The 13,878-nt window shown below is 42.3% G+C and overlaps 1 protein-coding gene across 1 annotated transcript in view; it reads right to left on the bottom strand.

Annotated features, from left to right (window-relative positions):
* RNF150 (ring finger protein 150) overlaps positions 1–13,878 on the bottom strand; it is a 118,975-nt gene that overhangs the window by 50,092 nt on the left and 55,005 nt on the right. Inside the window, exon 2 of the mRNA XM_064651575.1 lies at positions 340–590. Coding sequence (XP_064507645.1) covers positions 340–590 — 251 coding nt within the window. The remainder of the gene's footprint in view (positions 1–339; positions 591–13,878) is intronic.

Here is a 13,878-nt window from a genome sequence, read left to right as displayed (position 1 = left end):
TACATTGCTATGTCACTTGGCTATATGCACCAAAACAAGCTTTTCATGAATAAACATCATCAACTTTCTGTCTATTTCTTGTGTGTTTTGAATGGGAAAAACCCCCATAACATACACACATTATTAATTTTTTTCCTGAATCCCACCCATATGAACAGAAGTCTTGGCTTTTCCCAGACGCAGAAGTTTTTATATCTCTATTCTTTTCACTTTCCTGGTATTTTTTGTTTTGGTTTGTCTGTTTTTCCACACGTTCATAACTTCCTCAACTTTTACTTTTAGGCTGAACCCCTCAGGGATCTTTTGGAAACACAAATCAGTGACTCCAGCCCTGCTCACCTGATTTCGGTCTCTGGCATTTGCGTAGCGGAATCTCTGGATGTAATAGAAGACCAGCCACGCCAGCGAGATGATCATCAGCACAATGAAGGAGATGGAGACGAACACCACCGAGGTCCGGCTGACGTACTTCTGCAGGTTGCGCGTCCCGATGGTTATGTACATCATCACAGTAATGTTCTTCTCCAGGAGGCTCACTATCTCTTTTCCTTTGGGTTCAGGAATCATTATTGCTACAACATCTTCTAAACCTGTCAGACGGAGAGAGAAAAGGAACCTTTCAGTAAAACAAGGGATCACCAAAAGGCAGTCATAGAGTCACAGAATATCCTTGAGTTGGAAGGGACCCACGAGGATCACTGAAGTCCAACTCTTGGCCCTGCACAGGACCAACCCATGAATTCCACCAGGTATGTGAGAGTGTTGCCCCAACACTTCTTGAACTCTGTCAGGCTTGGTGCTGTAACCACTTCCCCGGGAAGCCTGTTCCAGTGCCCAACCCCCCTCTAGGTGAAGAACCTTTTTCTAATATCTAACCTAAATCACCCCTGACACAACTTCATGCTGTTCCCTCACATCCTGTCATCAGTCACCAGAGAAAAGAGATCAGTGCTGCCCCTCTGTTTTGCCTTGTGAGGAAGTTGTAACTGCAGTGAGGTTTCCCTTCAGTTTTCTCTTCTCCAGGTTGAACAGACCAAGTGCCCTCAGCTGCTCCTCACGCGGCTTCTCCTCAAGGCCCTTCACCATCCTTGTTTCTCTCCTGTGAACACTCTCTAATAGCTTAATACCTTTCTTATATTGTGGTGCCCAAAACTGCCACAATATCCGAAGTGAGGTGGCCCCAGTGCAGAGCAGAACAGGACAATCCTGTCCCTCGACTGGCTGGCGATGCTTTGCCTGATGTCCCCCAGGACACGGTTGGCCCTCCTGGCTGCCAGGGCACTGCTGACTCATATTCAACTTGCCATCAACCAGGACCCTCAGGTCTCTTGCTGTGGCACTGCTTTCCAGCCTCTCGTTCCCCAGTCTATACACAATCAGGGTTGCCCCATCCCAGGTACAGAGTCTGCCACCTGCACTTGTTAATATTCATACAGTTGGTGATTGCCTGGACCTCTAACTTGTCTAAATTTGTCAAAACAGTAACAAGAAAGCTGTGCTTTCTTCTGCTCTCCCCTCGTGCTTACCAAGAAGGAAGTCAGAAGACAGATCTGGTGAAGGTTTCAACCTAAACCATTATACAGTGTGTTTCTATACACTAGTCTTGGTGAGATACCTAAAATGTGTTTTATGGGTTGACATAAACACAGATTTCTAGCACTACTGAGGCTTATCAAGATGATATTGCTGTAAACACTGCAGAAAAGGAGCTGTGCTGCATCCAACATTCCATACACATTTATCACAGGCCACTTTGCAGGGTCATGAGTCTGTCAGAGAAGCCCCTCCAAACTCTGCATTCAGACCAGAAATACTTTCAATCACAGATTCCCACACGGTTTCACAACCTGAGCACACCAAAGCATCACTGCCCTCACCCCAGGCTGGCAACAGGAGAAAGCTGCAGGGGCAAAAGAAGCTCAGTGTGTCCCCAGCAGCTCCCCACAGCCAGAGCCCACACAGACATTTGGGAGCCCTTGCTGGGAGCTGGACTCTCCCACTGATACAAGTTTAAAGTCAAGAGCCCTGTTTAATTCCACAGACGAAGTGCTATTGCAGCCCAGATAAGCCTCTGACACAGTTTGCAGCATGGCCCCAACAAGGATGCAAGTCAGCGCAGCTGAGGCAGCAAAATCCCACTAATGGGATGAAGCAAGGACTTCCTACAGTCTTGCCAAGCCTTCTAAAGCATGACCCCGTGAACAGGGCCCTCCACCAATCTATCCTCGACTCTGCACCAGTTTTCCTTTCCATACAGCGCTGTTTGACTTTACTTGCGTCACACACTGCTGAAACAATTTTCTTTTCATAATTTTATGTCCCCCGTGTCCATGAAATATATGGTATGAAATGATTTGGGATTTAGCAGGTCGTTAAATGCTTTTTCTGGCCTTACAAATAAACTGTCTCTAGTTTATGGTTTAATATTAGGGATATTCTGTTCTTTTACTTCATGAAACAAGCATGTAGACTATTTTTACACCTAAACTGTGTTTTGCAATAGTCAAATCCTGAATTGCACAAAGCAGCTAAGGACAAACAGGATGTATGGTAATGTAGAAACATGCTAGAAACAACGGCATATTAACTGATCACAAACTGGCACTTAGAAAGCCAGTTTGTGACAACTGGGGGTGTCTGAAGCCAGAGAGCAATACTGGGGTGGGATTTCAGAATTTCAGCTGAAATTCCAGGAAATCAGCCAGCATGTTGTTAATCCCATGGCTATCTGTATTTTGACTGTGGCAGGAGGAGAAAGCTCTGCCTGTGTCGGGACATTTGTGGAGGTGAGAAGGGATCACTCAGCCACAAATGGAGGTTGTGAGAGGAAGATCTTCATTTCCAGCAGCATCCCCCTCCCTCCAAGCTGGTATCCAACATGAGCTTCACCAGGGCAGCACTGTGTTCTAGTCTTCATGGCCCAGCTCAGACATTTCTTCACTAAAACCCCTGTGAGGTAGAAACCAGATTTTCAAATGTATTTGGATGCTATAGATCAGGAGGTGTTTAGCAGGACTTAGGATATACAAAAGCAGACAGGGGTGGTGTTCAGTAGAAAACACTAATTGTGGGGGAAACTATAAAATTCTGCTGGGTGCCTGGAGGTACTGAAATAGCTGTGACAGACTGCTGCTACTCACACACAAAACCTGCTGCAAAGCTCGGAACTGAACCCTCCTCTCTCAAGTCTTGGAGTAGAAGTGCAAACACCACCACTCTTCCTCTTGTGAGACTTTCCACCATAACACTTTCCTGATTATGAACAGGTCTGTCAATGAATAGGGGGAAATCAACAGTCTGGCCAAGTCAACAGTTTTAGATATCCACGGTCAGAAACTTTACCTTTCTGCTGATAATTTTGCAAAAAGCATTAATAATTTTCAGCTATTTACCTTTATTTTTTTTTCTAGCAAGAGTCCACCTTTACAGTAGCTTGCAACTCTTTTGATCCCTGTTTATTACAAAAGGCTAATGCAAACATTACCCTAACAGCTTAGGAAGAATTTGCCAAGTCTCTAAGTGGCTGAGAAGGGCACTGGTGCCACGCCAGTAATTTTCCTGCAGTCAATAAGACAAATTGTCTGGAGCAGTGCTTAGCTGTCCACATGGGTTCCTTTGTTCTTTTCCCTTCTTCAAAGGAAATAAAAATTTTAAGTTCACTCTACAAGAATACAAAAGCAACAACCTCACACATACCCAAAAAGAAACCACAGTGAAAAATTCTGCAGCCAAAAATACTGAAATGAATTCTTCAACTGTTCTTAAAACCCACCATTCAGACCCACTGACTTGTCCAGTACAGACCTTTAACATCTTCAATACAGTCTGGGACACTGTATGAATATTACCTGATAGTCTTTAAAAATGGAGGCACAGAAAAACCCTTTTTCAGTAGAAAATATAGGTACTATCTCAACTGTTTAATTATCTCGAATCTGCATTTCTTGAAAAACTTTAACAACATGTTTAATTGTGTTTAATTATGGTTAATAAAGCTTTAATGTATTTCTGGAGATGTGAGATGCTGCAAGTAAATAATCATATTCATTTGCTCAATTCTGAAATTGGTATTTTTGTAATAACTAAAACAAGCACCCCACAGTAACATCCTATCTTTGTTTAAGAGCAAAGTAATTAAAAAGAGGGAGAAAAAACTGCGTGATCTCCTGCATAGATTTAACCTCATTCCTGTTTTTCATCACCTGCCCTTTCTGATTAAGCAACAGTGCAGCTTTCTGGCTGTAGTTCATGGTGGAAACATAACTGGCTCTGAACAGGAGTGCAGCCACACACCTCCCTTCTCTGCTCTGCCCTCCTTACCTCTGACAGGGAGTGGGGCCTCCCAGCCTCTGCCACCTTGAGCTTAGGGCCTTTTAAGATCCTTTAAAACACACAGGACACAAAGCAAATTGCCATGGATATATACCAAATAAAACTGCGTTTCGAAATGCAAAGCAGAAGACACAGTCATTGCAAGAGGAAAGCAGCTGCTTTTATTTATTGGAGTATATCAATTTCAGGCATTTTACTAAGTTTATGATCATTTTTCCGAGGCATTATAGAGAATGCTATTTATCAATCATATCATCAAGCTATGTTTTTAATCTCATCTATGCTCAATACTGGGATGAAAAGAAATTTAAAAAAAGTAATAGATTTGTCTTTTCTCCCTTATATAACAAAATGTTTGTTTTATCTTAGTTTCATACGAGAAGCTCTAACATACATTAAAAGCATACAAATTAAAGAAGGGAAATAATGCCATGAGACATCAGTGTTAGAGATTCATTTTTATGCCCAAGTACACATTTGCTCAACAGAGTCCAAAAAGTGAAAGTATCTGGCAACATGTACTGATGATTCTCTAGCGAGGTAAATGTTACCGATGCCTTTCATTAAACACACCCACAGTGGGAACTGCATTTTGTGGCCCTCTGGTTCCCTAACACATTTCTTTTCTTTTTCTGGCCAAGATTAATGCAGAGTTTGACATGAATTTTTAAGTAGCTGTCAAGATGAATCAGAGATTCATAAATCAAAGGTATTCAGGCTGCAGTGAATGGATTTTTTTTCTTTTCTTCTTTTTTTGGCTTAAGAAACATCTAACATGTCAGTGCTCCCTCCTTATGAGCCAATAACCAAACAAGTAAGGTAGAACTTACAGGCATTTGGGATGATTTAAGTCATTTAAACTTGTTGAAGTGTATTTGCCTAATCAAATATTTCTGGGTGGAGAAAATGTGCTGCCAGTCTTCAGGCAGCTATTGCACTTCTGGGTTCTGCATTCAGGGACGTTGGCACATCCATCAATGGGTGCAGGACAGGCCCTGCCGTTGCTGGCTCCAGAGGGGCCAGGCTGGAGAGCTGTGTCCAGGCTTGGCTTGTTTCCCAGTCACTGGGCCAAACGTGTGGTTCTGTGGCTCATCCGCTGGTGACACAACAGCTGCACCAAGCTGTGGCTACTTTGTTCACTTACAAAGAGTGGCTCTGGAATTAACAGGGGAGATGGAGAGCAAGACTACAGCAGGTGTCAGCCACCCTCTGACACAGCAACGAAATCAGAGGGCTTTCAACAGCTATAGATGTGCACTTTGGAAAAAGACCTGAAGACGTTCTCCAAACCTTCCCTCTCCACACAGTACTTGGCTATGGAAATACGTGTCAGGTAGTATTGCTTTTATGCAAAATTTGCAAACTTCAAGGGTAACAATCTATTCTCTGGTGACAGAGAAAAATACTTTAGTTCAGTAACAGTGGCCTTTTTTACAAAAATGAGCACATTTTACATCCAGAAGATGTACATAAATTCTACACCTTGGCTGCAGGCTGTGCTTACAAACTTGTGATATTTCTTGATTCTGTTCTGAGAGTTTCAAGGATGACACTGAACACAGTCCTCTCCTCATTAGCAGTCAGGCCCAGCAGTAGTGGGCTGCTGCTTTAATCTTTTGTCAGTTTTTGATGGCGGCTCTAAAAAGTGATGTTTCTGACACATCTTAGAATAGACAGTTTAATTCCTCACGCTTGGCAACAGCCAGAACTCAGTCAGAGAAATTCATTGAATTATTTGAATAGAATTCCAATTTGAGAGGCATATAGAGTCTTCTCTAAGATATCACGTCAAGATATAAATGAAGATTTCTCTCATGTAGATCAAAATCAAGCACTAAAGCGTGCTTCCTTTTACAGAGTTTGTAAGTGAAAATTCAAACAGTATTTTAGAGTTCAGAAATTGCCCTGAGAGTGTTCAGTCCTGCTCAGAGCCCAGGAACAGAAACCTTACAGGAAGGTTCAAGAACCTAAGCAACTCTTCTTTTCCTTCTTGAAGAAATAATTTCACTTATAAGAATCTACTTCAGTAACCAGCAGCTACTGTAAGAAAGCAAAACAAGCACAAGTCTGAATGATTTGACATCCCACCCATGCCCAGCTCCGGATCCTCAACTCCAGGCTCAGCCTGTGGTCCGTGGGTGCTGCCAGCAGCGGTGGTGGTGCTTCCTGTGAGCTCAGCAGCACTTGCTCTGCACAAGGACTCACTGTGCTGCCAACCACGCCAGTGCTCTCCTGCTGTAGCTCCTGTTGTTTCCTGCATCCCTGTGAATTGATTTTATGCTATGATCTGGATGATGGGTAACATTTCAAAGCTAATTCGGAGCAGAGCATGGATATTTTTTAGGGAATATTTCCCCCCCCTCCAGAACAGCAGCTCAGTTGAAAAATTATTACTGAAGAGAATGAAAAGGAGTCCATAGTGACGGTGCTGTAGTTGTGACTGTCTAAGCTATAGCTAAGAATGGTCTGTTTGGTTGTTAGAAGAGACTCCTTCTTCCTACAGATCTCTTTGTCTTTGAAAACAGTATTGCTTTATGACTGTGTTTGATTTCTTTACAATGAAGTTACATGGGAAATGATATAGAAGTTAATCAGATGGCATTTCAATTGAATTTTAATACCGTATCAATTGTTCTACTATCACTGAATCATAGAATCATAGAGTGGTTTGGGTTAAGATCACGTAGTTCCAACTCCCAGGCTTGCCATTCATTAACCAGGTTCCTCAGGGCCCCATCCAACCTGGCTTTGAACTACTATCTTCATAGTTGCAACAAGGGTTCCAAGTCTTTAAGACTATCCACTGAGAGTTCAATCTCAGTTCTATTCTATATGGTGCAATTATAAATTGATCAGAATATCAGCTGATATCTGTTTTTCTCCTTAAAAAAACAACCAAACAACATAGGCCTAGATTACATTTTTATGAACTCAAGAATTACAGCTGAAAATCAAAGCAATATTTTAGAAAACCTGATTTCTGAGCTTCATCCATTTCAGGGAAGAAGGAGCCTAACAGTGTTTAAACAACATCCTAGACACTTATGTAGGCAAACTGGGAAGCATTACAGTAAGAAATCAAACTGGGTAAAAGGAGCGCTCCCTCTTTTCTAATGGGCATTTGCAGCATTGGTCTCAAATTGAAGTATCAATAAATGATACTACTGAAAAAAAATTGGCAAGGAAAGAGCAATACACAGTAAGTGACAGTAATACATAGTCAACACATCATGTATCATAGGTGAAGTGACTACAGACTGCCATCTATAATCTTTTGCACAAACTGTCTCAGTGCCAGAGGGCTAGAAAGGATCCCAATTGCTAATGAGATTTCATAACAGATATGGGCAGCTATAGATCAGGTTGTCCAAAGTTTTTCAGCGAGGTTCCTCAATTAAGGCTCTTAAGCCAAAAAGGTGGCTCTGAATAAAATAGGAAAGCTGTTACATGAGAAAATAAGTGGTTAAAACACAGGATCTAGGTGTTCAAAACATCAGAGAGCAATAAGGACAAAAACCACCCAGGGACCACACACTGCTGGAGGCTGGGATAGCCATTCTGGGGAGGCAGGATTAAATGTTCACCCTGTGCTTATTCTCTTCTCCAAACAACTGCTGTTTGCCATTACGAGAAAAACCCAACTGGGACAGATGGACTTCTGGTCTTCAAGCATAGATTTGTTTTGACACTAACTGGAAACTGAAAGTTTCAATTCCCCTGGAGAGAATAAGGGTTAAGTGAAGTCATGACACCAAAACAACAGGTCTGATTATGCCAAAAAGTCCCTCTATGAGCCAGAGTGGGGAAATCATACCTATTTCTGTGACTAGTGATGAACAAGAAAGGACTGGGGCTGAGACAGTTGGTGCCTCTTGCTTCTGAAAGCCCCAGTGAGGGTTTGACCCAAGGCAGAAGGGTCCTTGCATCTCCAGTGTGGAGGCAGAAAGGTGGGTTGGTGGCTCAGAGCTCTGTACCATATTTGTGAGCATCAAGTGTTTGGGTTCCACCACAGGGGCGTGAACACAGTGTAAAGCAGAGGAAAGCAAGATGTGATGTGTTCCTGCTGACCTGGAGGGACATCCATCACCCCCTGTGCTGAACATCACACCTGGGTCCTGCAGATGGGCCCATCCACCTCTTCTCTCAGTGCCCCTTTCAGAAAGGTGTTACTGTCACCAAGGGCAAGGGATTGGTGAGGTTGTGGGCAGGATTTCACCCTACAGTGTGGAAAGGCTGAAGAGCAGGATGCAGAAATCTTTGCCCACCCAGTTTGGAGTCCACAGGCAGTGCCAGCCCCTAGGTACCCCTATGCAGCAGCCCCTCTGCCCTTGCACCCTGTGAGGTGAAGGAGGAGAGCTGCCAGAAAAAAAGGAAAGCAGGAATGTGACCGTTCTCTGTTCCCACTGCTAAAATTGAGACACACCAGGCATACAGAGCTAATCCCCTTCCAGGGTATCCAGCCTGAGAGGAAAAAAAAATGCAGGGGAAGGCCAGAAGCAAAGACAGCATAGCAGCACATAGCCCTGTGTTTGTAGACATCAAGATACTAAAGCTATCAGAACACAAGATTTCACCATATACTCTTTTTTTTTTTTAACTCTAGAGCCCTTGCTTGGCAATGACGTAGGTGCTTTTATCTCCTCCCACCCACATTTCCAAATTGTTTTCTTTCTCTGTTATAAAGCAGAGAAATACTTCCTTCAACTCACCCTCTCCCTCATTTCCCGCTTCTCCTTGGCACCGTTAGCACAGGCCTTGGTCCTCTGCCCATCTTCCAAAACATTTAACTATAAATCAGTTTTCCTTTAAAAGGCAAATGAAGCAGCCATGGAGAGAGGAGTGACACCTTTTCCCTACAGCACTTTTCCCACTTGCAAAAGAAGGAAATTCTTTTATGCAAACTATGGTTTTTTTTCTTTAGACAACGTTGTCATGAAACTCATTTCATTGCAGAAGCACAAATATCTACTAGGATAAGTAGTAGTGACATGTAGACAAAAAAGATGTACTCATGTGAACGGTTGACTACAATATTTAAGTAAGGGATATAAAATATATTGCTATTCTATCCTGAAATGGACAACAACAACCTCCAGCAGAGCTGTTCTTGGTTCATTTCTTTTGATGCTAAAACCAGGAGCGGCAAGATGCATCTGACTGTGATCTTTTCTGTGAAAAGCAGCTTCAGCCACTGTTTATCATTGCTTAGGGACAAAGAAATTTCTGTTCATGTTTTTGTAATCAATGCTGATCTCGCAAAGGCTGGAAGAGCTCAGAACATATTGACTTTCTCTAAATTTTACGCAGCAACTGCAGCGAAGGAAAAAGAAGTAAACAGCTACAAAGCTCACAAAATCAAATTCAGCATGATAGTTGCATCTTTGCTGGGCTTCTTTCCCACAGTGTCAGCTCATCAGTCTGCTGAAGTAACCAATGCTAATGAAGCAACACAGTGATCTTATTCACACTGAATTACAGAAAACAGGTGGTTCCATAAGAGGTTTTCTCAGATCCCAACCCAACCCAAGGCATAAACTGTCAACACTCTGTTAGCTTAACCAGGATAGTACTTCATTATAACTGGTAATCCTTTGTACTGAATACTGCTCTAGAAATTTCCCTCGACTTCTAAACCATATATATACTGCTGGTAGCTTCTGCCACTTGTTCTCTGTTCTGGACTTTGCACTGGGATGCTTTATGATTTTTTTCACGTAGAAGGTGGCCACCCAGACTCCTTCATGCAGGTCTTACAGCTCAGATACGCTCCAACTCAGAGCAAAACATCCTACAGGGATAATTTATTAGTAAAATACAACCTTGTCAGAGTTGTGGCAAAACACACCCACTGCCTAAAGCAGAAGCTGCTTTGCTATCTTCAGTGGAATTGTGCCAAAAGAAAATATGTCTTAAATAGTATCTTATGCAGTCAGGAGAGAGTACAATGCAAATACAAACCAGTGACTGTGCCTGGTGCTCTTAGAATGGGAGTGAACATGTACAGTTTCAGGGACCTGAAATTCCTCCTTCCAAACTCTAATCCCACACCTTGACAAAACATGAACATGTTCATTTGAAGTGCAACCTACAAGTGTGCAAAGATGCATGGAATCCTCAAAGATAAAAGGAGGGGAAACAATTAAATGACGCTGTAGGTAACCAAAGCTTTTGTTTGCATAATTAAATAACATACATGGAATGATGTTATTTAATGACCTGCTAATAGAGTTACGTACTGTTTGTGTTTAGCAAACTTCATGGACAAAGGATATTGGAAACACACAGAAAATTAGGAAGTAAGCATGAGACTACACACAGAAAAAATGCTGCAATTATGATGCAGATTAATAATTAATATTAAATGCATTATTGTGCAGGTTTTAATCTAAACTTAGAGACAGAATCAGTGATTTTTTTTTCATGTACTGACAAATCTTGCATGTTTACTCATAATATGAAAGAAAGTGTTAAAAAATATTAGTGCCATATGCAAAATAAACAATGTTTGACCCTGAAGAGTAAAGAATCATTAGGAACTTTCCAAGCTATTAAAACAGGAAAAAAAGAGAGGGAGAGAAGGACATGCATGCAGAAATACAATTTCAACTGAAATGCCCAAGTTCCAAAATGATGTTTCAAACACTTTTAACGCAGCTTTTAAGCATCCTTTTAAAGCCCATGAGGCTTAATCTACAACTCTGGTTGAAAACTCTTCACTGAAGGAAATGGACAGGGACCAGATGGGGGTTTCTTAATCACTGTTCTCATCACCAGGTCCCTAACACTGGAACTACATCAGTCAGTTCCCAGAGCAAGTCCAACCAGTTTCAAAGGCGCTGCAGCTTCCACACTGACCCAAGGATGGGATACCACGGGCTGCAGACTGGAGAAAAGGGGACGTGGTGACGCTGTCTGCTGCTTGGAGAGGCAGCACTGTGCACATCCTCCTCCTGCACCATCAAACCTGGCAGTCAGAGAAGCCTTACAGGACATCTGCTTTTCTCCAGAGCAGATGAATGAAAATCCCCAAACCAGGAGATTAAGACAACTCTGGCTGAAGCCACACACAACTCTAGTGGCTCTGCGTGGGCTGGAATGGTTTGTGGTTCAAAAAGCACAGACGACTGAAAGAGTAAAGAGCTAGAAAACAGCACAGCACATCTGGTGTGATTTTAAGCCACATTGCTGGGCATGTTCCAGTTCAAGTGACCCCGAACCAGCTGAGCAAGAAACAGGTTCAGAGCAGCAATCTGGAAACTTCGTAAAATTACTTCAGGGAATTTCCTCCTTCCTTACTCAGGTAAAACTTTGCCAGAGATGCAAAAACACTAACTGCTTTTATCACTCTGTGCAGGGGGATGGGATTACAAATCACTGATAAGAACAATGAATTAAAATGGAGCTAAAGAAAGAAAAGAGGGGGAAAAAACCAAATCAAAAGGACAAATAAGCTGAATCGCAGGCAGTAGGCAAGGAACACATCGGCATAATGAAATAAGCCAAATCTGAGGCAGAGTATCAATGACACACTTCCAAACCCTCCAACACTGAGCATCCCTCAGTGCCATTAGATTTTTATGAGAGTTTTCTAGACCTCTAAAATATGTGCCGTTAGTCATCTCTTTTCCAAGCTGAGTGACCCCTGCCTTACTCAGCCGCTCCTCATGTGGAAGCCATTCCATATCTTTGAACATACTTTTCCATATAGAGGTTGGATAGGTTTGATTATTAGGGTTTGATTCGATTATTAGTAGCATGTTTGCAAACGTTTTTTCTAGTTGCAGCCATCTTAAAGACTTTTCCAGGAAGAAAAAAGGCTTCAGTCATTCGTGCTCACTGTAAGTTGTGGCCACAAGCCTGAAATACCTTATTTGTCACCTCCTGTTATTGTCACAGGGATGACTGAGGCCACAAGTCTTTGTACCTACTGCAAAAGCAGCAGTCGAGTTTTCATGTGGCATCAGCCCTCATTTGTCTTTAATCAGTGATAACAAAATTATTCAGAAAACTACAAAGGAATATTGGAATTAGTTCAAGTAACCCTTTTCTTTATGCCTTCCCAGCTCTTGGAAAAAGACACACTCCAGCAACAGCCCCACATCTTCCCTGCAAAGCAGGCAACCAGCACCACATGCCTCCCTGGTCGGGGGGGGATGAGAAAGAAGTCACCCCCTGCATGCTGAGGCAAGAGAAGTAGAGGAAGGAAAGAAAGGGAATCATGCAGCTCAGTGTCAGCTGTTTCCCCCCAGATGTCACCCAACTCAGTCACAAAAGGTTTTTTCACTGCTCCCAGCCTGGTCAAGGCCATACTGCAACTAGGGGGGCATGTTCGTAGCCTCTGTTTATGAGCTATTTAACCCCCAAATGCCAGTGACTACCTGAATCAAACAAAGAAACAAAAATCAAGCAAATACTTCAAAATAGGGGGTGGCCTGTCCTAGTTCATTTTACCTCAGACATAAAAAGGAATAATAAAGTCTCTCTTGTTTTTCTTGGAGAAATCTTGTTTGCTCAAGAGCCTTGTCAGGAAAACCTCCCATCCTAAGGATGGGACAGAGCTGCTCAATCTTTGGCTTTCATTTTTGCACACTGTGGTCATAGGTTGCTTAAAACTGGGGTCCTATTCTATACACTGAAAGAAAAAAGGCAATATCAGCATAAATTAGACAAAAATCAGGGCAAAAATATATTATTTGGGTAATAAAGTTTATCTCCTTTCTCAAGAAATCAAGTTTTTTTTTTATTAGCCTCTAACACTGTCAGCTTTGCAATTCTCCAGCTGTCCCTACAATCCCTTAGGGTAAACAACACTTAAAATGTCTAATTAAAAAAAAAAAAAGAATCAGGCAGAAGATGGATGTTAGGTCTTTCCTACATGATGAGCACACTGACATGGCTAAATTACCTCCACGAATGCAGACAGGTCAAAATAATTTTTAAGCATATCAACTTCAGAGAAAGTGAGAGCTTTTAGAGTAAAATATAACTGCCAGGGCCTCTCTTCACATCATGGAAAAGGTCTGGGAAGCAATAAACTCCTTTTTAACTATGGTGTCAGGGTTAGCTACACACAAAATTTAGCAACAGGCAGGTATATATGATAAAAACAAGACAGAATAACAGGAACAAAGACAGAATTAAGAACAATTGAGACAAAAATGAGAACAAGCCACCTAAAAACGTTGGTTTGGAGTGGTGAGGGTTTGCTTAGCTAGATTTTTGTTTTGTTTGGGGTTTCTTTTGCCCAAGTGAGCTGTCTTGGTGTTAGCCAATATTCCCCTGAATGATTGATTCGACTGTCAGCTCTGTAGTCTAGTGTAATGATGATTTAACCTTGTCTGCTGCTGTTCAGTCTAAGTAAATAACCCACCTGGGTCCTGCCTCATATAGCAAAAGAATGTGTGGAAGCAGCTAAAATTCTCTCTTTACCATCACAGGCACTGAGCTCCCTCTCTTATCCAGTCTTTAGCAGCATCAGCAAGCTGACCTAATCTGGCTGGCACCATGGACTGTGGTGAGGCACTGGCACAGGCTGCCCAGAGAAGT

The sequence above is a fragment of the Pseudopipra pipra genome, chromosome 4, assembly GCF_036250125.1.
Source record: "Pseudopipra pipra isolate bDixPip1 chromosome 4, bDixPip1.hap1, whole genome shotgun sequence".
NCBI classification, from domain to species: domain Eukaryota; kingdom Metazoa; phylum Chordata; class Aves; order Passeriformes; family Pipridae; genus Pseudopipra; species Pseudopipra pipra.
This window is presented reverse-complemented; position numbering and strand designations above follow the sequence as displayed.